General features: G+C 39.2%; 1 protein-coding gene across 4 annotated transcripts; it reads left to right on the plus strand.

Annotated features, from left to right (window-relative positions):
- Nucleotides 1-73: 73 nt before the first annotated feature.
- Nucleotides 74-25,476, plus strand: LOC113531283 (MOB kinase activator 3B). Of its 4 annotated transcripts, none has more exons than XM_026921896.3 (5): nucleotides 74-383; nucleotides 948-1,032; nucleotides 9,742-10,345; nucleotides 21,560-21,762; nucleotides 23,663-25,476. In XM_026921896.3, the coding sequence occupies exons 3-5, from the start codon at nucleotides 9,928-9,930 to the stop codon at nucleotides 23,690-23,692; spliced, it is 651 nt and encodes a 216-aa protein (XP_026777697.1). In that variant the 5' UTR covers nucleotides 74-383; nucleotides 948-1,032; nucleotides 9,742-9,927; the 3' UTR covers nucleotides 23,693-25,476. The 4 variants fall into 4 exon arrangements, with proteins under 4 accessions (XP_026777697.1, XP_053086648.1, XP_053086649.1 ...); XM_053230673.1 differs by having other exon boundaries at nucleotides 948-1,027; XM_053230674.1 differs by lacking the exon at nucleotides 948-1,032.

Genomic DNA, 25,476 nt, shown 5'->3' on the forward strand with positions numbered 1-25,476 from the left:
TTAATAACGTGCTAAATATTAAAAATATTTAACACACAGTCTGTGTATATAATATCTGAATGTCCACAAGATGGCGCTGTAACTACTTAAAAACGACCACTAATTGCTACACTGTATGACGCATGCGCAGGACTGGCTACAAAACGTCTCATGGCATGCCATTGGTTCCCATGGCTACGTCCATACTACCGTACTAAATAGTATGTCACCGCCGCTAGGGGCCGCAGTATTGTGGCTTTACTATTTAGGAGGCTAGTATGCATGTGGCCCGCAGCCTGTGTGCTCTGTGAGTGGTGGCGCAGACGGCAAAGCGGGATTCACCAGGAGAGAGAGGGATTATCACACGGGACTGAAATAAAAGTGGTGGATAAAGTACAGGAAAGGTAAATAAGAAGATTAAACGCTGTTTTTGTCGGTTAGTAGTTTTAAAATGGTAGTATTTTGTGCACTATGCTGTGTGTAGTGCTAGTTGGAGGTGTTTATGTGGCTGTTCAGTAAACGTGCCTGTGTTGTGCTTTGCTTTTGCTAGCCTTCTGAGGCGTCATGTTTCTAAAAATATCTCATATTATGTGATGTTTTTGATGCACTGTTTGATAAAAGTATCTTTAAGCTGCTAGGAAATAAGATATTTAGTGTTTTTAAGGGGAGTGAGGCGTTATTTAAAGGGGCTGCATTACTACGCTGTATTACGCAACACGTTGTCATTTTAAAATTTTTTTATAATTAATATTATTTTCTCATTTTCAACACTGTAAAGTAAACAGAACCTGACTTAAAGTTTTCCTTGTCAAGTTTCAACACAACAGTAATAAAGTCAGTGAGCTCTAATTAACATTGTAGCAGATCAATGTGCTGCTAATGAGCTTGGCTGAATCCCAAATGTTTCCCACTCCCTGGATGTGTGCACTACATAGGGTATGATATTATGCCTTGTCCACCCTCTTTAGGGCACTATTTGTCCAGCAGGACGCGATTTTGGACTCAGCTGCTGTGCAGGACTTATGAATGGAGCAGTAACCTATAAACTGTAAGGTGTGTCCCAAACACATTACACACTATTTAGCACACCTCAGTATTTAAAATGAGTTTTAATTTTAATGACATATGTTTTATTAAATTAAAACCCGCTTATGTGCATTTGCAATCCTTACCAACTCAGAAGCCACGCCCCTTCACAACACCGGACTGAACCATGCCTATTGTTCAAGTGATTGCAATTGACTCTTTTTAGTGAGTCGGTTCATTTGGCTCAGCTCACCAATACGAGTCGACTCTTTCCAAACGACTTCCCAAAACCATATTTTGACCAGTGATTGTTATTTTTTTTTCGTAAACATTCTCAACTGAAATTATTTCATGAAATATTACATTTCCTTGGGAGCTCCTATGTGCGTGTCGACTCTTAAAGGTGCACCTAAAAGAGCCGGTTCAAAGAGCCGACTCGTTCTGGAACAGCATATAATTAGTGTTTGTCCACTTCATATATTATTTTTATCTGTTTCATAAATACTATGATATTAGAGATTTTTCTGTTGTTGGTTCTACTGTAGTTTTGGACACATTGATATTTTAGTATCATATGTAGAGTAGAAATATGTTTTGATTCATTATTGATTGATATTATAATCGTTGGGAAATTGCTGTGGTATAAGAGGAATGAAACACGTTGGGATGTGCTGTTACTGGAGAATAATCAACTTCAAGATAAGAGTAACTCTTTAATGGTGGGAAACATCATTCCACCCTGTTGTTGATTGTTTTCCTGTAACGGCACATCACCAAGTGTTATTCTGTACATAAGTGAGCTTCAGTAGAAAAAGAGGGATAAATCAGTGGTTATGTGTCACCGTCTGTGCTAGTGAGAGCTTTTTATCTGTTTCATTTTGATATCTAAGGCCAAATTAATAATTTATCTGCTTATTTGTGTTTTGGCGCCCTTAAATTGTCCAGTCTTGTAGGTTATTTGTGACAACAGAAATGCAGCGAAGTGAAATAATTACAGTAATCACTCAGATTTTAGACATGTGAGTGAGCAGATTATGACTAACGTGAACATATTGAGTGATATTCTGTCAAACGGATACAGAACTTCATACTGTACAGTAATCACTACTTCCTGTCTGAGACCACACTGATTCATGCTGCAGGAATTCACAGATCTTTAAAAGGAAGGGCAGGGAGCTTGAGTTAAACATTGACAGCTTTGATTGCTGGAGCCAGATTTACAGTCGTGAACTCGCCTGTGCCTTTAAGCAACCAAAACGGCTCATAAACGTAAAGTGAGCCGTGGTTTTTTCTTTCCCCGTTCTGTCACTACTCGTTTTATTGCTTCTACTCATAGCAGTAAGTAAGCAGCCTGGTGTTTCCCTGAACAACAGCCTGTAAAAACCCGTCCATACGGAAACGCCGTGGCTTGGCATCAGTACTGTACTGTTTATTCACCAGGCAGCTCACTGCATTTTTTTTTTTCTCCCATCTGTGTGAAATCTCACGATGGGGCTTTTGTTGCTGGGTGCAGCTCTGGAGGGAGGCCAGGGCACGTGTGTGTGTGTGTGTGTGTGTGTGTGTGTGTGTGTGTGTAAAGCTTTTTATTTACTGAGCAGGTTTAATCCATTACAATCCACACAGTCCTGTGATCATTTAATCTGACTCTCTGTACCCTGACACGGGCATGAGAGTCCCTCTGTGGGTGTTCTGGCGCTCAACGACCCCCAAAATTTCAGACTAAAAACAATAAAAACTATGTTAATGGAAAAATCCACCCTGAACAATTTGCCTGTTAATCTTTTAAATTTTTTAATCGCTGTGATATAAGAAGAATAAAACACTTTTGAAAATAATAAACATCACTCTGCCCTGTCATTGATTATTTTTCATATAACCACACAACCGTGTCGTGTTTTCTTCCTGTCCCATTTGTATATCAAGCTTTGGCCTGTTTCTGCTCCACAGCATCTCTAGTGACCCAAAAACCTGTAACATCCTCACACACTCCACCGACCTTTTTTTTTTTGATGGACATCCTGCAAATATCTGCTGTCCTGAAACACCAAGAACATTCCTCTTCTTCTAATGAAGCTTAGCACATCTCTGTCTCAGCCATCTTGAGGCGCACAGGTCATGAGTACTGAAGCAAAGTCAGCTTCATCCTGTCCAAACTTTATCCCAGAGCATTTATTTAGCCTCTCAGTTCCGCTTGGCCATGCACCATGTCTTACAAGAGTAAGTGTGTTTGGCTGGTGGGTTTTCCGTTTCGTGACATCACATTTATTTTCATTTTGAATGATAAATGATTGCTTCCTTTGAAACCGAAACTAAAATTAGGCTCGTAAATATAGGTTCAGAGCTTTGACATGACACAGACATTTAGCAAGAAGAAATGATGTTGGATTTTTTTTATGATTATTATTATTTTTTTGTAGTGAATAGGCTAAATTGTTGAGGATTACTTATTCTTTATGCTCATGAATTGCTTTCGATTCAAAAGAACAGTGTCTGAGAAAAGAGAGTCAAAGCCACGTGTTTACAAGCTGATCTGAACGCAGAGTCGTTTGGCAAACTGTTCCATAGTCACAAGCCTGAAAAACACACACACACACACACACACACACACACACACACAGAGACGCACAGCTGATGTCGGATCAACCGGCCCTCTGTGTGGTCCTCATAAAGCCCACTGAAAGCTGAGGCTCGGGCGTTAAACAGACGCAGTGTTCATGTTTAAAGCCCACATTCCCACAGCGAGAGCCTCCACCGCCACCCAGCATGATCTCGCCCTCCATCTTAAAGCCTTAACGCTGAACCACGGTGGACTTAACGCTGCGATTAAACAAATCACATGGTAATGGCTGAGGAAACTGTTTGATTCAGAGGTGCACAGTGATTCTGCAATGACGCACAAAACGTATCTTAATCTTAATACTTAGGCTTATGGGTTCGAGGCGTAAACGTCGTGAGGCAGATTTTACATTTCTTACAATTAAAGTGAGGCCAAATCCCACATGGCTTCACTATTATGTTCACTATTATGTTCATGTTGTTGTAGATCCTGTGTAGTGTGTTATGTCTATTAGAACAGCATTTGAAATTTAGAAGAAAAAAAAAAAGTTAAATGCATGCAGGAAATTCAGATATCACTTTTATATCTGAACAGAAAAATATTTCAATATAAAATATTTCATTGTAAATAATATTTAATATTTATATTTAATTATTTATGTTTAATATTTATTTCATTTATCATTTAGATTTAATATTTAATAAAAAAAAAACTATAAAATGTACCACAAATAATGTGTATTTATTTACAACCAAAAGAAGGGTCATTTAGTCAGGAAATGTTTCTTTTATTAGACATTTGTGTTGAATATCAAGTAATTGATCACTGTTTTTTATGTGTACTCAATGAGAAAATTATCTACTGAAACACGCGATCTTAACCAATTATATATGCGTTTCTTGTTAGTAAAAATGTAAATATGGATATTTAAACAGTATTTGAGCATGATATTTGGTTCGAATAAAAACTCTAATAGTGTTTTTAATGATGGATGAAAATGAGTTACCACCTCGTACAGCATCTCTCCAAGTGTTTTATTCCTCTTAGACCACAGCAATTCCTTCCTGGTTCCTTTTTTTATTGATTAAAGAAAGAAATATACTTTTTGTCCTTTTATAGTTAGGTTTAGTGTTGTGAAGTGTCCTTGAAACAAGGTATCACTTACATTATAATGGTTATAAACAGTCATTCCTTCACCAGCCTCTATTTTTTTCTCTCTCGTGAAGTTAATAAGGCAGAAAAATAGAAATCAGAGTCGAAGTGGAATTTAGGGGCCACTGCAGGGGTCGCATCTTTTAGCCGTGGAAGTTTTACAGCTTCACGTCCCGCCCTGTCACATTCCTGCATAGTGATCAAAGCGCAGAAACCCGCATGACGACCCGCCGTTATCACTGTTAACCTTTAGAACAAATTTGGGTCTTTTACACACTGATTGAAGTTCCTTATGTTGCCAGAGGCATGTTGTGTGTGTGTGTATGTGTGTGTGTGTGTTGTGAATATCTTATTGACCTTATTGACACTTATTGACCTTACGTGGACCACAAAGGATTTTTCAGCGAAACAACCAACCCAGTTAGACGAGAAAAGTATGAGCACGGTTGAGGTCAAGACCTGAATGACGAGCAGAAATATGCGACAACTGAAAGTGCCATTTAATGTGTTAATTTTTTTTGCGTTAGAGTGCGAAAGAAGACATTCATGTCATTCCAAACTCTGATCTCCAGCTATTTACATCACAGAGATGCATTTAGGGCATGTAAACCTTTAAAGAGGCTTTGATTGGCGGGGTGCATAGCCAGTAATCAGTAGCCTAAGGATAGCATTTTAGTTAATAATAATATTGTGTTTAAAAAAAAAAAAAAACTTTTAAAAGTTTACAAGACGTCAACAAATTTAGCTCAGCGTTTAAGATTCTGCTTTAGTGACTTTTATGAATTTAAATATCACGATAAATGTTGTGAATTTGTACTGGGATTCACAGATCAAAAATAATTACTCTTTTAACTATTATTTAGGTTGTGTATAATTTAAAGGGTACATGTGACTACATGTAACTAAAACTGCTAAACTAAAACCAAATTATTGTAATTACACGGTTATTACAGTGCTTTCAAATGCCACAAAGTCACACACCGTAAAAAGATATTCAGTCTCTTTACTTTAGCGTAAGTGATTACGAAACTAAACACCATAGAGTAGTGCTGTTCATCAGTGTGAGCCATCACTACCTGTAGGTTTTTTTTTTTAATGCTGCAGGTGAGAATCTGTCCATCAGTGATGTCTTTGTGTTTCTTAATCAGTTCTGGAAATCAGTGTAGAGAGAGAGAAAGAGGAGAAACCTGCCATCTTACACCTAATCAGCAAAATATTCAGTTCACGCCCTCGCAGTGTGTTCAGACCGTGTACGCAAATCGAAATTCAGCATGACTGACTACGTTTTAAATGGATTTTACAAATTTTGGAAACATCTGATAGGAATGTATTTGTGATTAGCTTTTAGCATAGTATAACTAGCAGGTTGGGTTTCTATACATGCAAGGCCAGGGGTTATTTTTGAACATATGAAGCCCCGCCCCAATCTGAAAGTTTCAATATCAAAACCCAACCCGCTCTGGACATTTAGGATGAAATAAACACAGAATGCACCGCGGTGATCTTCAGCTGGCTCTCGTCCTTGAAATTATCGAATCATTGATCGAGGTATTTCTTCTGTTAGTTCTGTTTTGTCACTTCAGTGTAACTAGCATACATCTGTGTTCACAAGGACTCAATTTCCATCAGAAATGCACATCTTGCTATTGATGTCAGAGAGAATGCATTAATAAGCAACATGGACCAACGCATAAAAATTATGCTCCAATATTTGTTAAAATGTTTGTTTGATAAAATAAATGTCCGTTAAAATTTGGTTAAAAAAACTTTTGTTTTGGTTTTAAAAAGTTGGTTTGGTAAGAAGGTTTGTTTAGGTAAAAATGTTTGTTAAAGTTTGTTAAAAACTTTGGTTTAAAAAGTCCGGTAAGAAAAAAAAAAAAGTCTGTTTGGTTAAAAAAAATTGTTTGGTAAAAAATGTTTGTTGGGTAAAAAGAAGTTTTGTAATAAGTTTGGTTAAAAGATTTGTTTGATAAAGTTTGGCAAAAATGTTTCTTGGGTAAAAAAGGTTGTTTTGTAGTAGGTTTGGTTAAAAGGTTTGGTGAATACGTATATTTGTTGTGTAACACAAAACGTTGGTTTGGTAAAGTTTGTTTGTTGAAAAAAGTTTGTACGTTATAGAAAGTTGGTTAAGTAAAAAAGTTTGTTGGGTAAAAAGGTTTGTTAAGAGTCTCTTGACAGAATGTAGTGTGGGCCAAGAGGCAGGGCTTTAGCAATTCCGGTCAAACTTCTAAATTTAATCAAACTAATTTTTATGCTTTGGATTGTTGTCTTGTTACAGAATACACCCACTTTTCATTTCATGCTTAGTGTGTCAACGGTGCAGATTGAGTTTTTAGATTACATTTAAGGTGGAACTTAAAAAAGTCTCTAAAAGTGTTAAATTGAACCTGCTGACACCCTGCCATTAGCTTATTGTGGCTCTGTCAAAGAACGACAAAAATAATCTTTCACTTTATACACCCTGGGCTAGTGTGTCTGTGTGTGTCTGTTTGTGTCTGTGTGTGTCTGTGTGTGTGTGTGTGTTAACTAAAATACACCGGGCAGCTTGGGGAATTCCACTTAAACAGCACCACGCTTCCCAGTAATACACTGCTTTTGCTTTTGCTGCTCATCATGATTTGAAGGAAGGGATTTCTCTGCGAATGAGTCCACTAATTACCTGTAGTGAAACCAAAACAGTCATCATAGTTAATGAGGTTGTAGTGAGATTTGTTGTGGTTACTGAAAGCCATCCTGACTGTGGGAAAGTTGCAGGGTAAATGCTGTGACTGGCACCAAAACAGGCATTTAACTGTGGTGCCACAACGTGTCTATTGATACCTTACTGTTTCTATAGTAACAGTTTACACAGGGACTGGGTCAAGTTTTCTCTATGGAGATGTTTATTTAACAATCATAGAAGGAGTCGCCAGTGTCAGCACTTTGTAACAGCTGAATATTCCAACGCAGGAAAGTCCTCAGAAGTTTCTCGGTTTCTCTGTAATATTCCAAACGGTGTTTTTTTGTTTTTGTTTTTGTTTTTTGTCTCATTACCTTCAAGAGACAGAAAAAGAGAAGTCGGCGAGAGAATGACTTTAATAGCTGATATAATGTAAATGATAACTGGACCTAATTTATTTCATGGATGTTCAACACCTTTAAATGTAACAGATGAAAAGAACCAACAATGTTACAATAGAATTGTCAACAACGTTACGATAAAATTCTCAATGACCTTACAATATAGACTGATTGTGTCAACAACATTACAATAAAATCATGTCAACAGTGTTATGATAAAATTGTCAACACCATTAAAATACAATTGTGTCAACAACATTAGAAAATAAATGTCAAAACATTACAATAAATTTCACAGCAATGTTGCACTATAGCCTAATTGTGGCAACCACATTACAATAAAATTGCATCAACAACGATACAGTGTAAATGTTGCAATACAGTTCTGTCAGCAGCATTACAATAAAATCATGTCAACAGCATTACAATAAAATTGTGTCAGTAACATTTACAATATAATTGTCAACAAGGTTACAATAAAATTGTCAACAACGTTACAACTGTAATTGTTGACAAGTTGCTGTGCTATGAGAGAAATAACATTTCATTTCATTTCTCTCATGCTGTTATTGGAAATTAATCAACGTGAGGGTTGGAACAGTTACTCTCCTCTGCGTCTGGCTGTATCACACCACCCCATCATTGATTATTTTCCTATAATAGCATACCATAAGTATATTATTCATCACTTATTACACTTTTAATGTTTTGAATGATTATAATTTCTATAGTACCATTTAAGTCACAGGGCCCTGCATTGGCTTTTAGGAAGTTTTGCACCCTTGTTCCCCAATACTGATTATCAAAGGCATAAAAAAACAAATATTTTATATGTACATCTGATGGAAGAATTAAAGTAAAGCTCTCTCCATGTCTGCAAAATACTGAAGCATTTGCAGATTAAAATAAGTGTTTCTCTGGCCAAGCGTGCAGCAACACATCCCCATCACACTGATGTCTATCAGCACAAAGGCTTGAGTAGTTAAAAAAGAACCCCCATAGCCTTGTTCCGTGTGTGTGTGAGCATCCTGCCTCATCATGCCTGAAGGTTATAGTTTTAGTGAGTATACACAGCTGTCGTGTTCAGACTCAACCTGTAAACGCTGACTAGCTGTAGTGACTTTGCTCATCTGTCCTGTGGTTACATCTGAAGCTCATGCACCCAGATCTGCAAAACAAACACACACACACACACACACACACTTAAAGATGATTTACCTCAAAGGGATTATTTCCTCTGTAATGCTCTTACAGAAAAAACTCTTTGGCTTTTCTTTGGTCTGATTTTAGTGCACTGAGAGAACCTTCTGGAAATTTTGATTGTTTTGAGCATAAGAAAAATGGAAAGGAAATCCTGGAGTACGGACATCATCATTTCCAATGAAGTCTCATGTGCCGCCCATGTGATACGGAGCATTTCATATCTTTTTTTTGTTTGTTTGTTTGTTTGTTTGTTTTTTTTACATTTTTCTGGTCACAAGCTTCAAGATTGCTAGCTGCGCTTCCGTGTATACGCACTTCCTTGTACCAATTTTCAGCTGGAGAAAAACAAGAAAATGTGAGAGAATTAACTTTTTTTGAGAAATATATATTCTGTAAATAAACTTTTTTTTACGCATAAAGTTTTGTGTAAAGCATTTGGTGGTGAGTAAATGAGTCTCATGTTTACCAACAGGCTGCAGGAAAAAGTCCAGTCGCCTCTAATTGAGTGAATAAAAGTCAGTGTGATTAGTGTTGTTGACACAATCGTTGAAGTAAAAAAAAATAAATAAATAAAGTGAGAACACAGGATGTTTGAAGCAAGACCCAAGAAGTATTGGTAAAGTTTTTTTGTTTAAAATGATCTCTTCAGGCATTGATGTCTCTTAAAAGCAAAATGTATGTGAATTAAACGTGTAAATTATTTTTATTAATAGTTTTAGATGTCAATCTGTTCACATCACAGGTCTTTTTTTTTCTTCTCTCAGATGACCTTGTTATAAAGCAGAGGCCAACCATTAGCCGAGGAAACCATCAGTCGTCATCATCATCATCATCATCTGTCCACTGAGTCACCTCCATCCTCTCTTTGTCTTCTCACATCCACCTTTTATCCCTCCATCCCTTTCCCCTCCTGAGGCCCCACCTTTTCTCTTCCTCGCCCATCCCTCACCATGTCCATCGCCCTCAAGCAAGTCTTCAACAAGGACAAGACATTCAGGCCCAAGCGCAAGTTCGAGCCAGGTACACAGCGCTTCGAGCTGCACAAGCGGGCTCAGGCGTCGCTCAGCTCGGGCGTGAACCTGCGGGCGGCCGTGCAGCTGCCCCCCGGTGAGGACCCCAACGACTGGGTGGCCGTCCATGTGGTGGACTTCTTCAACCGCATCAACCTGATCTATGGCACCGTGTGCGAGTTCTGCACAGAAAAGAGCTGCCCGGTGATGTCAGGCGGCCCGCGGTTCGAGTATCGCTGGCAGGACGAGCACAAGTACAAGAAGCCCACAGCATTGCCGGCGCCGCAGTACATGAACCTGCTGATGGACTGGATCGAAGTGCAGATCAACAACGAGGACATCTTTCCCACCAGCGTAGGTGAGTAGCTATGAAAAGATGCGAAAATAAATTGTTTAAAATCTTCCGAAGCTGATCCTCCCCAGGGTACAGCCCTCCAGGAAACCTAAATGACAGCTAAAAATGGTAGCTACAAGTAATGTACTGTATAGCGTGGTAGTTACATCATCATTATCCTCTTGTAACAACACTTCTACTGTCGCCTGTTGTGTTTTGGCCCTCAGCAAAAAGTCACCAAGTTGTCAAGCCATATTTCAGCTACAAGATCATGTCACACATGAAAAGATATTAGTCAAGTCTGGCTAGCATCTTTATTTTCTCCTCATACGGCCAACCGAGATGACTTGTGTAGTAAGTAAGAAATTTATGTGACGGCTCTGCGTGGGATTCGGAATGAGTAGCACATGCTATAGTTACAGCCTCGAGGCGCATCGTATCACCATGAAGTGCAGTAAGTTTAAACATAGCCACCAAATGAAAACTTTTGTTTTGTGAAAGTCAGTAAGAAGTATTTTTTCTCTCTCTCTCTTTGTTGGGTTTTTGGGGGAATTTTCCCTCCATTTTTCTCCCTAATTTGGTCTTGGGCAGTTCCTACCCACCAGCAAGCTTTTCCCCCAAGCATACGACAGCTATCAAGCAACCTGTGAAGCCAGCTGACCACATCCTTTGAATTGCAGCATCTCAGGGCAGCGTAACACACATAGAGGAAAGCGCTATCCGCCCTCTTCCGCATACATGAGCTTGCAGGTTCGCATGACTGGCTGGTGATGGCGATCTCCGGATGATAGGGCATACGCTTTTCTGTTGTGCCACTTGTAAGCCCTGTTTTTTTTTCCTTTTTCTTGTGCTGCCAGACTACTGTGAATAAAAACCTAGAAGAGACACACAATCTGCTTGCCCCGGGCGCCCGGACTACTGACTTACCCACCCCCAGGGCTTTATTATCATCCAAATCATCACAGTTCATTCATTTGAGAGGAGAAATAGGTTACTATAATTATAATCCCAGAATCCCAAGTACAGTCCTCCTCTCTCACACTGTCCTGACTGAGAGTCCATACTGTATTGCTAACATGTAACACTATCACATGCTGTATGTTAATTATTCAGAGCCACCAGATCCTCAGAGACGTGCCGCTCACGCTCCCACCAGCCTCCTTCTGTAACCTGAACCAGCCGACTCTTTATTATCCGCTTCACTCCGCCACCTGCAGCTTCTTTCTCCCTCTCCTTTCCTCATCCCTGTGTTTTAAACCCCTTCAGTACTATAAATTATTCAGTCTGACGTGAGCCGGGGCGTAGCCTTCTTCTGTTTGTGTTGGGGAAAATATGCATTATTTAGAAAGGCTGGAAGAAATGGCCAGGCCAGTGGTGTGGCCGTGTTAAGACACAAGACAGAACAGGGATTGTGTTTGGAAAGTAGAAGGGCAGACATCTATCCAGACATCTACAGTCTCCACACACAGAAGTATCCCATGGCTGTGAACAAATTTTTAGCTAATTTTGGCTTTGCACTTGTTTGAGCGCCGGACTTTGTTTCTAGGTGAATCAGTTATATCAATTTATTCCACAATTCTCGATTCTGATTGGTCAGAAGCTGTTAATTTGCTGTAACAGACTTGTATGGCGGACCTGCCACATATAAACGTGTGCAATCATTCATATAGGGAAGATTATAGTTGCTATAATGTAAGTTATAACATGAACTAACTTGTCTCACAGATGTTTCACAACATTAAACATAACTATAAGCTGCTAAAAAGTAATAAGTGTCTTTCTTTAATTAATAAACATTGTTGGTGTTGACAGAGGTGTAAGAGGAGTGACACTCGTCAGCGCTTGTTGTTATAGGAAAATAATCAACATTACATCAGGCCCCATCACACCACAGCATCACTGATTATTTTCCTATAATAGCACAGCATAGTTTTATTCCATACTGATATGATGATGCTCGGGGAGACGTTTCTGAAACGGTAATGATTTTGACATGTGATGATTTGTGCATTTAATTAGTAAACTAGTTAGTGAACACCTGTGTGTGTGAGTGTGTGTGTGTGTGTGTGTTTGGGGGTGTGCACCAATACTAAGACTCCACCTCTGTCTCATACACTTGCTATTGTCTCACACATACACATGCTGATGTCACACACACTTGCCAGAGTACACTTCAGGTTTGGAGGGTAAGTGATACGATGTCAGGTGTAAATGATAGAGGTCTCTCTCTCTCTCTCTCTCTCTCTCTTTATCTTGATCAAAGGTCCAGCTTGTCCAACCTGCACATCCTGCCCCTTATCATCCTGCCGTGTCTCTATTTTTCTTTTTTACTATCTCTTAGTAAACACATATGGCACACAGACTTGGGGGGAGAAAAACAGGAATCAGACGAGCTGCTGCTCAAACACTCGTCAGTGTAAGGTGGCCTGAAACTCCGGGAGATACGGGATTTCGTTACACACACAACCGCAAAGAGGATTTAACAAGGATTTACTGAAATACACACACACGCTTTCACAAATGTTTACCACAGATCAGTTGAGCTGGGCCTGTTCGCCAAGTAAACTTTATTAGTTTATTTGGTTCTTTTTGTAATTAAAATGGTCTCAAAGTAGCTTTTCAAACTGAAGAACAGTTCAACAAAGAGTTCAACTACAATAAAACTGTAAGAAAGAGATGTATTCTTCAAATAATGAAAAAGGTTTGATATATTCGCTATTACAGTTGAATAATACTGTAATAGATATTTTAATGTTTAAATTAATGATATTTTAATTATCACTACAATAGGATCAATTGTGATTGTGTATATAGATTTTTTATATTATTTTTATTATTCATCATGTATTTTTAAAAAAAAATATATATATAAACTAAAATTAAATAATCGATATTATGGTTTTTGTTTTATTTTTTATTTTTTTGCGAAAATATATCATTTTTTATTTTTTCTGTGCAGATAGCAGTTATATCACCATCGTGATATAACTACAGGCTGCAGTATAAGCAGCTCAGATATCACTCAGATATATAATACGCTGTAGTTGGGTTTCCATGATGAGAGTATCATTTATTGTGATGATTCCATAAGCGATAATCATTTTATTTAAACTACATTATCATCCAAGTCTAGCGTAATGAGCTGACATCCGATCATGATTTGAGGATTTGGGAAATCTGCTCCCTGATCAGCGCTCTCTGCGAGTGTGCAGCAGGTCAAAGGTCATGAGTGTGGAAGCGAGGGCATTGCTGAGAGCTTTGTCAGTGTGGGAGCCTCTGGGGAAGAGGAAGTTCCTGCAGTCAGGCTGTGTCATGACCTCTGAAGGCTCGTGTGACCTCTGACCTCTGACCTCTTTTAGTCCATCTACTGTGGAAAAGCACAAAGTTGGATTAACTCATGTTAAATCTCTCTGTCTGTCGCTGTCTGTTTAGGTTTCTCTCTGTGTCTGTCTTCGTCATTCTTTTTGTCACACTCTCTGTCTCTCTCCTCTATTTTTGTCTATCTGGCTGTCTCTCTGCCAGTTTCTTTCTGTCTGCCTGTCTGTGTCTCTTTCAGTCAGCCTGTCTCTGTGTCTTTCTGTCTGTTTGTCTGTCTGCCTCTCTCTGTAGGTCTTTCACCATCTCTTGCTTTCTGTCTCTTTTTGCGTTCTAACTCTTTCTCTAGGTCTCTGGTCTCTCTCTCTCCCTTTCTCTCTCTCAATCTCTCTGTCTGTGTGTTTGTCTTTCTCTCTCTGTGTCTCTCTGTCTGTCTCTAGCTCTCTCTCTCTCTCTCTCTCTCTCTCTCTCTCTCTCTCACTATATCGCTCGCCCTCCATTTTGCAAATTAAACGCAATCTCAGAACACCTAAACTCTCTTGTGCTGTCATTCTCATGACAACTGTATTTGTCATTGTGACTATAATAAGAGCTTGATACACCTAAGTCTGTCTCTCTGTCTCTCCCTCTCTATGTATATACATATAAATATAGGGCAGGGTAATGAGAGGACAGTAAGCTCCCTTTTTCAGAAAACACTCATTATTATGTTGTGTCTTTTCTCTTTATGCTGTTAGGACACACCTCATATGTTAATATCAGTCTGTAACACTTTCTCTAAACCCATATTTATTAAGATTGACACAACTATATACTTTATACGGCGTGCATTTTGGTAACGTCTCCTTCTCTTAGTCAAAAAGGACACTTACACACACACATATGTACTTGTCTTGTGTGTGTGTGTGTGTGTGTGTGTCCTGCGGTAGAACTATGGGAGTGGTGAGTGTTAGAGTGCAGCACGGACAGCCTCTCATTACCCCGACTGAGTGCTTATTAGCTTTAAGATCACATGACCTTGGTGCTTACTCCACCTTAGCCTTGAGCAAGTCTCTCTCTTTCTCTGTCTCTGAATAATCTGTTGTTTCGGGCTGCGGCTAATCAGGTCACTTTCTTCATCACTCTCTCCAGTTTTGTGGTTTGCTAATGTAAGCGTGTTGTCCTGCTGACACATACACAGTGCGAGATCGAGTTGCTCAAGTCGCTCTGTTTTAAGAAAAAAAAAAAAAAAAAGAGATATCATGTTTGATTATGTTTAAGCACCTGGTTTCCACCATCACCATGTCCATAAACACTGTACATACACACACACACACACACACACACACACACGCACGCTCCATCTGTTTAGTGCCAGCCTGCCAAGTCCGCCAAGTCTCCCTTTCAGTTTAACCTCAAATCTGTTTATTCTCATATTTATTTAAACAATAGCTTGTGTACTGCACTGTGAATCATTATTATGTGTTAAGACAGTTTACAGTCACTGTGTTTGTATGTGCTGTCATCATTCATTAACAGTCAGGGCAAGTTGTGGTGGAAATTCCTGAGAGAGAGAGAGAGAGAGAGAGAGAGAGAGAGAGAGAGATTCAGTCATAAGGGGGTTTTTACCATTGCCTAAATGTCACAGAAACGCTTGGCTGAGATGAGGTTGACAACATGCAAAAAAAAAAAAAAAAAGTGACAGAGTTTTTATAGGTTTTATGAATTAATGATGACATAGGACACAAAAGCATTATATCACTTAATCTAAATACTCCAAACTCACCAATGTAACTCAAAGTACTGAATAATTAATAACAAGTATTTAATATTGTTATGTTTATTTGACAAAAACAACAGGAATAATAATATTAATAATAATTTTTAACCAGGCGATATGGTTCAGCGTTTTTATGTAAGAAATAACTCATGACAGACTGTGCAGTTATACGAAAATGATGCGCGCAGGGGTGGTGTGATGCAGCACAACACGAAACAGAGTGCCGCTACCACCCTGAAGTGTGTTATTTTCATATAACAGCACAGTCTGGAGTGTGTTATTCTGCTTATTCCACAGCGATTTGCCAATTATTACAATGTTTAATTTATTAAGGAATGACACGTCATGCATTTTAAAGGTTTTTGTGTTGTGGAATGTTGTGGAACATCCAAGAGAAGAGTTACTTCCTGTGCTCACTTATGTTATAGCTGCAATAAACAGTCGTTCTCTCACCAGTGTCTCTCTCTCTCACTGTCTTTCTCTCTCGCGCACTCTCTTTGTCTGTCTCTTTCTCAAAGAAACACAGCTAGACATTTTACATAGAAACCAGAAAGCGTAAAAACTTCTCTGTCCTGAAGACTTCCTCGCGCTGGGAAACTTTGACTGTTAGGATAAATTAATGTCTCCTAACAAAAACGTCACCACATTAATGATTATCTGTCTGATTATAATGAAATCTGGTTATTGTTAGTCTTTGATTATGTGCACCGTCCGCCGTACAAGGCCCTGTGTATGAGCTGTTGCTATAGAAACTACAACGTATTAGAATGAGCACATTAATATTAACCTGTTGTCCTGAAATTCTGACCAATCAGATCTGAGAATTCAACAGCACTGCGGTGTGTGTGTTATTATATATTGAGACTATTATATATATATAACAGTATAACACTATAACAGAAGTGTTTGCTAAAGGTTAATAGTTTGATTTCTAAAAGTAACAGTGACGTACAAATGAGTAAGTGAGCTCAAGAAATGTCTTTTTTTTTTGTTCCAGATCATTTTTCTGCTACGAAACACATCACTTTCTCTGTCACTCCTTCTAAATAGATGATCACGCTGTGATCATGTTGTCCCACAATGAGCTGAGCTCATGAGCAGCGTAGACCTCCTTCACATTTTCCTTTTTTAACGGTTAAATAAGAGGTTATGTAATGGCTGTTACATAATACTACAGTAAGATGCTTTATTACATTTTTTTAAATTTAGATTATACATGTGTGTGTGACGATGTGTTTTTAATATTCAGAACGTCTGAAATCTTGCATGTCTTCTTCATCCACACTGGCCTGGATTTTCTTCTTGTGTGTGTGTGTGTGTGTGTGTGTGTTTAATGTGGGCCAACAACCTGAATCGTGCTCTCTACACCGAAACATCTTTATTTCTCCTTCACACACACACACACACACACACACACACACACACACACATATATATATATATATATATATATATATATATATATATATATATATATATACTCAGTGTAATGAAAGTATCTCTTCTGAAAACATTACATTTTTAGGATTATTGTAGGTCACTGAAAGTGACGGGAGTTGTTAATGAGGCATGCTGTCACAGATTCAGCATGATATGAACTGTGTGTGTGTGTGTGTGTGTGTGTGTGTGTGTGTGAGAGAGAGAGAGAGAGAGAGAGAGAGAATTGAGAAAAAAACAGGCTTTGATTCATAGCTCCTACTGAAAAGACTAAGCATCTAGCTGTATGTTCTAGACCTCAGGAGCATTATGGGAATTTTAGGTCACAGCCCATTTTTCTTGTAGTTTCTTTTCTTGTAGAGCCTTAATCCTGGGTGCTCCGAAAGCATCAGGGGGTTAAAAGCCAGGTTCAAGGATCCATAGTGCCCTTCCATTGTGCATTTAGAACAGTGTGTGCTCTGGTTTGTTGTTATCTTTGAGCCAGTTTGCATCATGAGAGATTATCAGGAGCAGATAAGAGGATAAACCGTTGCTTAGGGACCCCAAGCCAGCCGGGGACCCTGGAAAAATGAACAAGAATGAATATAGCCTGATAGGAATTCAGCTTGCCCTAGCCAGATCTATTGCTGGATTCAGCTTTCATCAGAAGTAGGAACCTGGAGGTCAGAATTATGTCATTTTCGACCCCTGTGCATTCAAACTATAAAGTAGGTAAAAAAAAAAAAAAAAATGGATGTCTCCATGTTCATCTTTTGTTAGCAGCAAGCTAGCCAGCTACCTGTTATGAGTAACGTGTATTTGCCTCCTCAAAACAGCCAACTGTACAATCAGAATTATAGATTTATCATAATTTAAGATGTCTGTATGTTGATTGATCAAAGCAAATATACAGTATAAATTGTATTTAAAGAAGACAAGAAGTACTGCTTTGTTCATGCTGTGAGCAGCCATGTTGATTTGATGTCACTTGCTGAACTCGGAGTTGACGAGATCGTCCCTAGTTCCCGAGTAGGAATTGCGAGCTGAGGGAGTGTTTTCTTTATTATCCCTAGTCGAGTTACGAGTTATGACCTTCAGTCGAATGCAGCATTTTTCTGTCTAGTTTTTTGAATTCAAACAAATTGAGCTGCACGTCTTGCACAGTGTGAGAATGTTCTTTTCCCATGGTGTTTCTTTAGAAGATAGAGATCTAATGAGAAAGTCTCCAGACTACAAATGAAACGTGGCCATTATGTAATGGGTTGCCCAGTTAGGGAGAAAGCCTAAGGGAAGATTAAACCCTTCAAAGTTTCTTAAGATAGGGCTAGATTTATATTCCTCACGTCCATAACTGCTCACTTTTCCTATTAGATTTACTGTAATTACTGGGGTTTTCATTTAAGGGGTTGAGTTTGTCAGAGAAGACCATATGGCGTACCGTAAAGACTGTATCTATCACACACACTGGCACAATTTATAATTTATCGCTTTTACAGTAACAGTCAGAATTGTCATTTCTGCACCTAAGACTTTAAATTGTGGTAGAATATGTGAAGTGGATTAGAGTAACTCGGTTTGTTGCTGTCATGTCTTCCCTACTTTGGTGACTTTTGTTGCATAGAACCTGGAAGTGTGAAATAGTTTTTTTCAACATTTAAGATGGCAACTTGCACAGACTAAAAATGTTGCTTACTGACAGTGTGCCATATTAAATAATTTAATGAGTTTCATTTGTAATTATATTGGGTAAGACAGGATTATTATTACTATTTTTTTTCTTCACATTTTTATCATTATTGAGTGAGTTTGATTGTACAGATATGCCAAAGATGAAAAATGATGATGAGTAAAGAAACTTTAGGGCCCAAGATTTAGTTCGTAGGTTTGATTAGCTGGAATTTGCATGCACTAATTTTTCAATCATGGAAGAGTCCACTAACAGCAAGCTAGTGTTTGTTCAGCTAACATTTGCACAGCCTCTGTGTTTCAGCCGGTTTGAACACAGAGCCCATTTCACACGGCCATGAGAGCTTTTGTTCAGCCACAATGCACTCTAATTCATCGCCATTCCCCGCCTACACACAAACGTACATTTGCTGCCACTTCCCATGGAAATAAGCCTCCTCATTTATTCTGCTAGCCTCCAGATTGTGATCAGGAGCTTTTCCAGTCAAAGTGCCACAGTGTTGTCTGCTGCTGACAGCGTCCCGGATTAAAACATGAACACGCCCATGCTGAGAACATCTAGAATACCTCGAGTACTACACATTCTTCATGATCCGAGTTGGAAATGACACTGAACCCACACATGTGCATGCACCATACATGCACTAATCTCAGCCTCAGATGCACACTAAGATAACCACATGGTTAGAATTTTGAAGGTTGCAATCTGATTGGCTATTTACACTCCCATGCGTACGCTGGTTTTTGATGGGTAGATAACCTTTTGAACACCAGGACAGGATTTTGGAGCAGGATATAGACATTGGTAAGGGTAAACATGGCAACAATCATATCATTTTGCGATAATTGAAGACATTTTCATGATACACAATATGTATCATAATATATTATAGGGTTTTTTTTGTCACAAAGTAAAGGAAGGAAAATGAAACAAGGGGTACAAGAAATAGTTTAGTTACCTTTTACAGAGTAGTAAAGGAAAATTGCTTAGAAAAGTGTCATTTTTATCATCATAGCATCATATCACCAAGCCCTAGTCACTGCATTGAAAATGTTCATCCCAAAAAAGTCTGTTGTTGATCACAAAGGCTTCTTTCGGTTTCGGGTTTTGGTTCTTGTCCATATTTAGTCAGTAAAAGTACCTGATTCTCCAGCGATAGCTAAACATCCAGCTTGAGAAACTACCTAAATTTTTTTATCGGGCTACTAAGTGACAATTTGCTAAGCCCCTCCCTAAACAGCATCTAACCAATCACAGCTTGGCAACTGTAACTATACATAGACAACCCCAGTAAGCATTCAGAGCTTTTTGATAAGCTGCTATGTTGTGCATGGGGTTAAATCTTGTAAATCCGAAGGCCGATATTGAATAAGTTTAGAGTGGAGTGTCAACTTTCATGCATTTACTAAACTTCAGACACAGAAGATGAGGTGTGGGATGTGGATTAAGTGTGAAAGAGCATATTACCAATTTAAGCCTTAAATTTAATTTCACATAGCAAATCTTTTACACTTGTCATTGAACACTCTGTAATTGTGTGTGTGTGTGTGTGAACAGGATGCTTCCCTCGATTTCCACTGAGCTTTTTGAACTTGCAGAGTCAGCACTGCCATGCTTAATTTTATCTTCTTTTTTTTTCTGGACACCAGGACATTTCCTGTTGGCTGTGTATATGTGGGGGAAGAGTGCCCTGGAATATCCTGTCTGGACGTATGCTAGTTTAGTGCTCAGTTTAGTGCTTTCTCTACTCCAATACCATTAACAGCCTTGATAATACTCAGATGCTTGATAAAGCATCTGAAATGAACCTCAGAAAGCCCTGAGAATTCATGATGTTTCAGAGGAGTAGGATGATCGTAGCTGTCCATCTACGAGGGGAGGTGGAGTAGCAAATGCTAAGGGTTGAACAGTGAAAGCGCACAATTTATTGTTGTCTTTTGATATAACGGTAGCAATGAGACGAGAAATGGCCTCTGTGCTTGTGTAAAGGAGGCGTGGTCCCAGTATCTGTCAGTCACAGTGGAGGAGGTGTGGCTTCTGTGCCTGTCAGTCTCCGTGAAGGAGGCGTGGTCCCAGTATCAGTCACACTGAAGGGAACATGGCCTCTCTGTATCTGTCAGTTTCAGTGAAGGAGTCGTGGCCTCTCTGTATCTGTCAGTTTCAGTGAGGGAGGTGTGGCCTCTATCTGTCAGTCTTAGTGAAGGAGTCGTGGCCTCTCTGTATCTGTCAGTTTCAGTGAGGGAGGTGTGGTCTCTATCTGTCAGTCTTAGTGAAGGAGTCGTGGCCTCTCTGTATCTGTCAGTCACAGTAAAGGGGGCATGGCCTCTCTGTTTGTCTATACAACTGAGTGAGGTGTGTCCTCTGCATCTGCCAGTCTCCGTGCCTGTGATTCTCACTTAAGGAGGCGTGGCCCTTGTCAATCTCAGTGAAGGAGGTGTGGCCTTAAAGTCCTCAAAACTGCATTTTTTTCTAATTTTTAACTATTTAAACTATTTTTGTATGATATTGTATTACACTGAAATGACTCTGAATCGTGTTATATTACACTGAAATGACTCTGAATCATATTGTATTACACTGAAGTGACTCTGAATCATATTGTATTACACTGAAATGACTCTGAATCATATTGTATTACACTGAAATGACTCTGAATCATGTTATATTACACTGAAATGACTCTGAATCATATTGCATTACACTGAAATGGCTCTAAATCATGTTTTATTACATTGAAATGGCTCTGAATCATTTAGGTCAGGTTTTCAAGATATGCTCTGTGTCACTGTGGAAAAGAAATACACGTGTTTACATTATGTATAGCTTTATAACATGCTCTGTTCCAAGATGGCAAAAATGAAACATTTGAATGCTTTGGAGTTGTCTATCAGTGTTTATTGCAGTAATGGAGATTTAGCAGCCTGCTACACGTACATACACTTTGTATGAACGTATGTGTCCACCACTAAGATTATCCTGTTTAATGAAAAGTGATTCATCACAAACAGACCACGCCCTTGACAAAAATCTGTCTTTCTCTCTCTTTTATTCTTTCTCTCAGGAATTCCGTTCCCCAAGAACTTCATTCAGATCTGTAAGAAAATCCTGTGCCGGCTCTTCCGGGTCTTCGTGCACGTCTACATCCACCACTTCGACCGCATCATCCTGATGGGAGCCGAGGCCCACGTCAACACCTGCTACAAGCACTTTTACTACTTCTGCACCGAGCTCAACCTCATAGACCGCAAGGAGCTGGAGCCACTGGTGGGTGATACAGGGGGCAAACTTCTGGGTAAACAACAACTTTTAGAAGAAAGATTCAGAGCTCTGCCTCAAAATGCACACACTGACTCAACCAGTTGCCAGCCTCAAAGCAGATTAAACACTCAGAAAGAGAGGATGTTGATCAGGGAGCAAAATTCTCCTGGTTTGAGGCTCGCTACTGCCCTCTACTGTTCATTCCTCTTCAACACAAAAGAGACAAACAACAGTGTACCACCAGCACCTGCTAAAACGAACTGATCACATCTTCTCTGAAGAGTTGCAGTCGAACACGATAGAAACATATGTCCTGCGACTGCATGAAATAAAATAACTCTTTATGTTTAGTGATTATAAACCTACACCAGTCTGCAGCCCAGTTCCACTCCGAGGCTGCATTATAAATCATTTCTCACTGTAGACCCCCTGACGTGTGTGAGCTAGAAGTCCAGACTGCTGCGTCAGAGACACTTACACTCCTCGGCCTGGTTTCCCTGCTGCACTCATATATAAGACAGAACGTCCTGCTAATGAGCGCTGGAGGCGTTCATACACAGCACAGTGAACAAAGACCACTTTATTCACTTCATCATAAGCTCTCGTTGTGAGAGAGCAGCGAGAGAGAACACAGGGTCGGTACGACCACGCTAAATCAGAGCTGAAAAAGCAAAAAAAAAAGCTCTGCTGAACATTGTAGGAGGGAGTAGAGTAGAGTAGAGTAGTGTAGTGTAGTGTAGGCAAAAAGGAGATTTACAGTATGTCCAAAGTCACAGCACTATCATAGTGCACTTATCAGATCTGCTGTATCATGTCTGAAAGAGTAGCGTAAAATAAAAACAGCACCACTCCTGACATCCCACAATGCATTGCAGGTAGGGTTTAAATGATGGACCCTAGGGAATAGGGAGTAGGGTGCTATTTTGGACAGAGGGTTTGTGTCTGTTAGATGGTTCATTTCATTTAGGGTGTGTGTGTGTTTTTCCTTTAGCTGTAGCCTAGACTTAAACACTTTACACTTTTTTGAGGCAAACAAACTGCCACATGTTGTCCAGTCAGCTCTAAAATTATTGGCACCCTTAGCTGCAAGTATGTATATATAAAACATGCAATGTGTGATATTTCAACCATAAACATGTGACTACATTCTATTTTATTTTTCAGATCTTTAAAAGAAATCCCCTGGTTTCAAAACCCCTTATTAATATTAGGTGAAGCATTCATAAGAGAGAATAACTGCGTTGAGCTTCTTCCTGTAATGTCTAGCTTTGTTGGTGGATTAGCGAAACAAGCTAACTGTACTAGCTACATACACTCACCAGAGGCAGCAGTGATCTCAGCTACTTTTTTCTAAAGCTTGGTTTCCTTTGTAATGTCTCTATAGATATTTATTGAGAGGTTGTGTATGACAGGATTAGATAAAATTATGGTTATAAGGTTTTCTTCCATATTCTGTGAATTAATTGTAAGTAGGAGCTAAAGTTGTGAGTGGGGAAGTGAAGAAACGTCGGAACACACATTTAGGATTGGGCAGAAGAATCATTCAAGCCAAATGTTTGGATTTGTCATTTTACCATGACACCTAATTTCAATATCATAATTTAATAAAAAGTCATTCAAATTTCATGATTTTGTTGCTTTGTGGCTTACTGTTGTTGCTGAAATTGTAGCTTTGTGTCACACATGTACATTGAAAATGAAGTTGTATATCTCTTGCCAGGTTGAATGGAGTGTTAGTGTGTGGCGCTGGGTCAGAAACTGATGCGTATGAAGGTTAGAGGATGAGTAACGCACACTGTGCATATGAAAAACAGGAGCTTTCAGATAAAGTTTGTGTTAGGTCTTTTCTTGTAAAAGATTGTGTGGCGTCATTATAATGCATTATTATCTTCTTTTGGGGTTGCAGAAAGAGATGACGTCACAGATGTGTCTTTAGAGGCTGCGTATCAGACCCTGTGGACCTGAAAAGCTCTCAGTTTGTCTCAGCCGGAGGACGTCACAGATGAACAGATGAACTCGGACAATGTGATGCTGATGAAGTCTGACGTAATGAGAAAGCGGGACGCAGAACGAAGCACCGAAGCACACTCACGTTGGCTCAGAGCAACAGCACCACCCGCTGGTGAGAAGTAGCACCTGCACACGTGCGGCGCTCGTCCTCCAGGTGGCAATCTAATGCAGTAATAGGATTATGCACTACTTGAGAACTATAACTATGCAGTGTTGTGGGAGAGAGATCTATTTTGGATGAGAACTATATTGTAAAGCTACTCACTGTCTAATGACTGCAGAGGATTAGTGGATTTAACCCCTGGTGAACACTAATAGTGTGTGTGTGTGCGCGTGTGTTTTACTTTAGTGATTTATGGTGTGTTCAGACTGCCAAAAGCTACGTTTCGGTTCCTTCTCTTGAGGTTCAAATGCTCAGTGGGATGATTTTAATGAATTGTAATAATTTAGTCTTTACAGATGATTATAATGATAATGATAAAGGATCACACACTTTGCATCCACATTTTACTGTTAATAGGTTTTAAAATCATGCTCCTCATGGATAAATTTCTGCATTTCTGACATTTGGAAATGCAGTAATTGTGAGAGATAGTGAGTGAGAGGAAGATTATAGAGTGTGTGTGTGTGTGTGTGTGTGTGTGTGCGCAGTGTTCAGACCACTTTACATTCCTCTTGTCTGTGGACCAGCCCAGTAGTGACCACTAATCAGCGTAAAGCCGACAACCAGATCTAATTCAAATTTAAGTGTTTTATTTTTTGTTTGTTTGTTTGTTTTTTAATGATTGCTTTTTTTTTTCCTCAAACGAGCTTCACGGGGCCTCAGCTCAGACCTGATGTAAACTCCTTAATTGAATCCGTAAAGAGAATTTTGGATTTGTTTCCTAACAGCCGTTCTTGATTTGTAAGATTGCGCCTTAAGATTTGGAAAATGATTTGAACACCACTCCACACGGTCAAGTTAAAAAAAAAAAAAGTCTCACATGCTCATAGTCACAGAAGTGCAGATATCTTCTTGAGATCACATATGCAGCCTTAGCAATAAGGGGTATTTTTAGTGTTTGTTGTAACTGAGTGCACAAGTATGTGTTTTTTTGGTACTCAATGATACACTGATACTGAAATGAGTAACCTGCTTAGTAACTCCTCATGCTGAGTTTTATGTTGAAGATGCTAAGATATTTAAATAGTATATTTTACAGAAAGTGAGAGGGGGGCTAAGCTAAGCATGTAGGGCAGAATCAGCGAGAGTATTCATTAAAAATGAGCACAAGGTGCCATGAATTGCACTTTGACTCGTGAGAAAAGCGTAGATGCTGGCAGGCAAGGGGAAAGGAAGCACGTGTGTCTCAGTGCTCAGTGCTCGCAGAAGTGAAGTGCTCTGTTGGTATTTTCACACAGTTTGCAGTGCGCTTTGCTTCGATTGCCATCATTAATTGTGAATTATGTGTAGATCACAGTCATTTCGTGCCGTCTGGTCATCAGTTCAGCAATGTACACTAGACATACGTCAAATAGTACGAGTATGAGTAAATGAGCACGGTATTGGGCCGATACCTGAGAGCAGCATGAGTATCGATGCATCCCTAACATAACCGTATGCTAAAATTAATAGTGAAGCAACCAAAATGAGATTTCTGAATTTATATAAATGCAGATTTTTTTTTCAATTCCAGTGCTGTTTGTGAATCTCTGCCAGGTTTTTTTTTT

Source organism: Pangasianodon hypophthalmus, chromosome 27 (genome assembly GCF_027358585.1).
Source record: "Pangasianodon hypophthalmus isolate fPanHyp1 chromosome 27, fPanHyp1.pri, whole genome shotgun sequence".
Lineage (NCBI taxonomy): Eukaryota > Metazoa > Chordata > Actinopteri > Siluriformes > Pangasiidae > Pangasianodon > Pangasianodon hypophthalmus.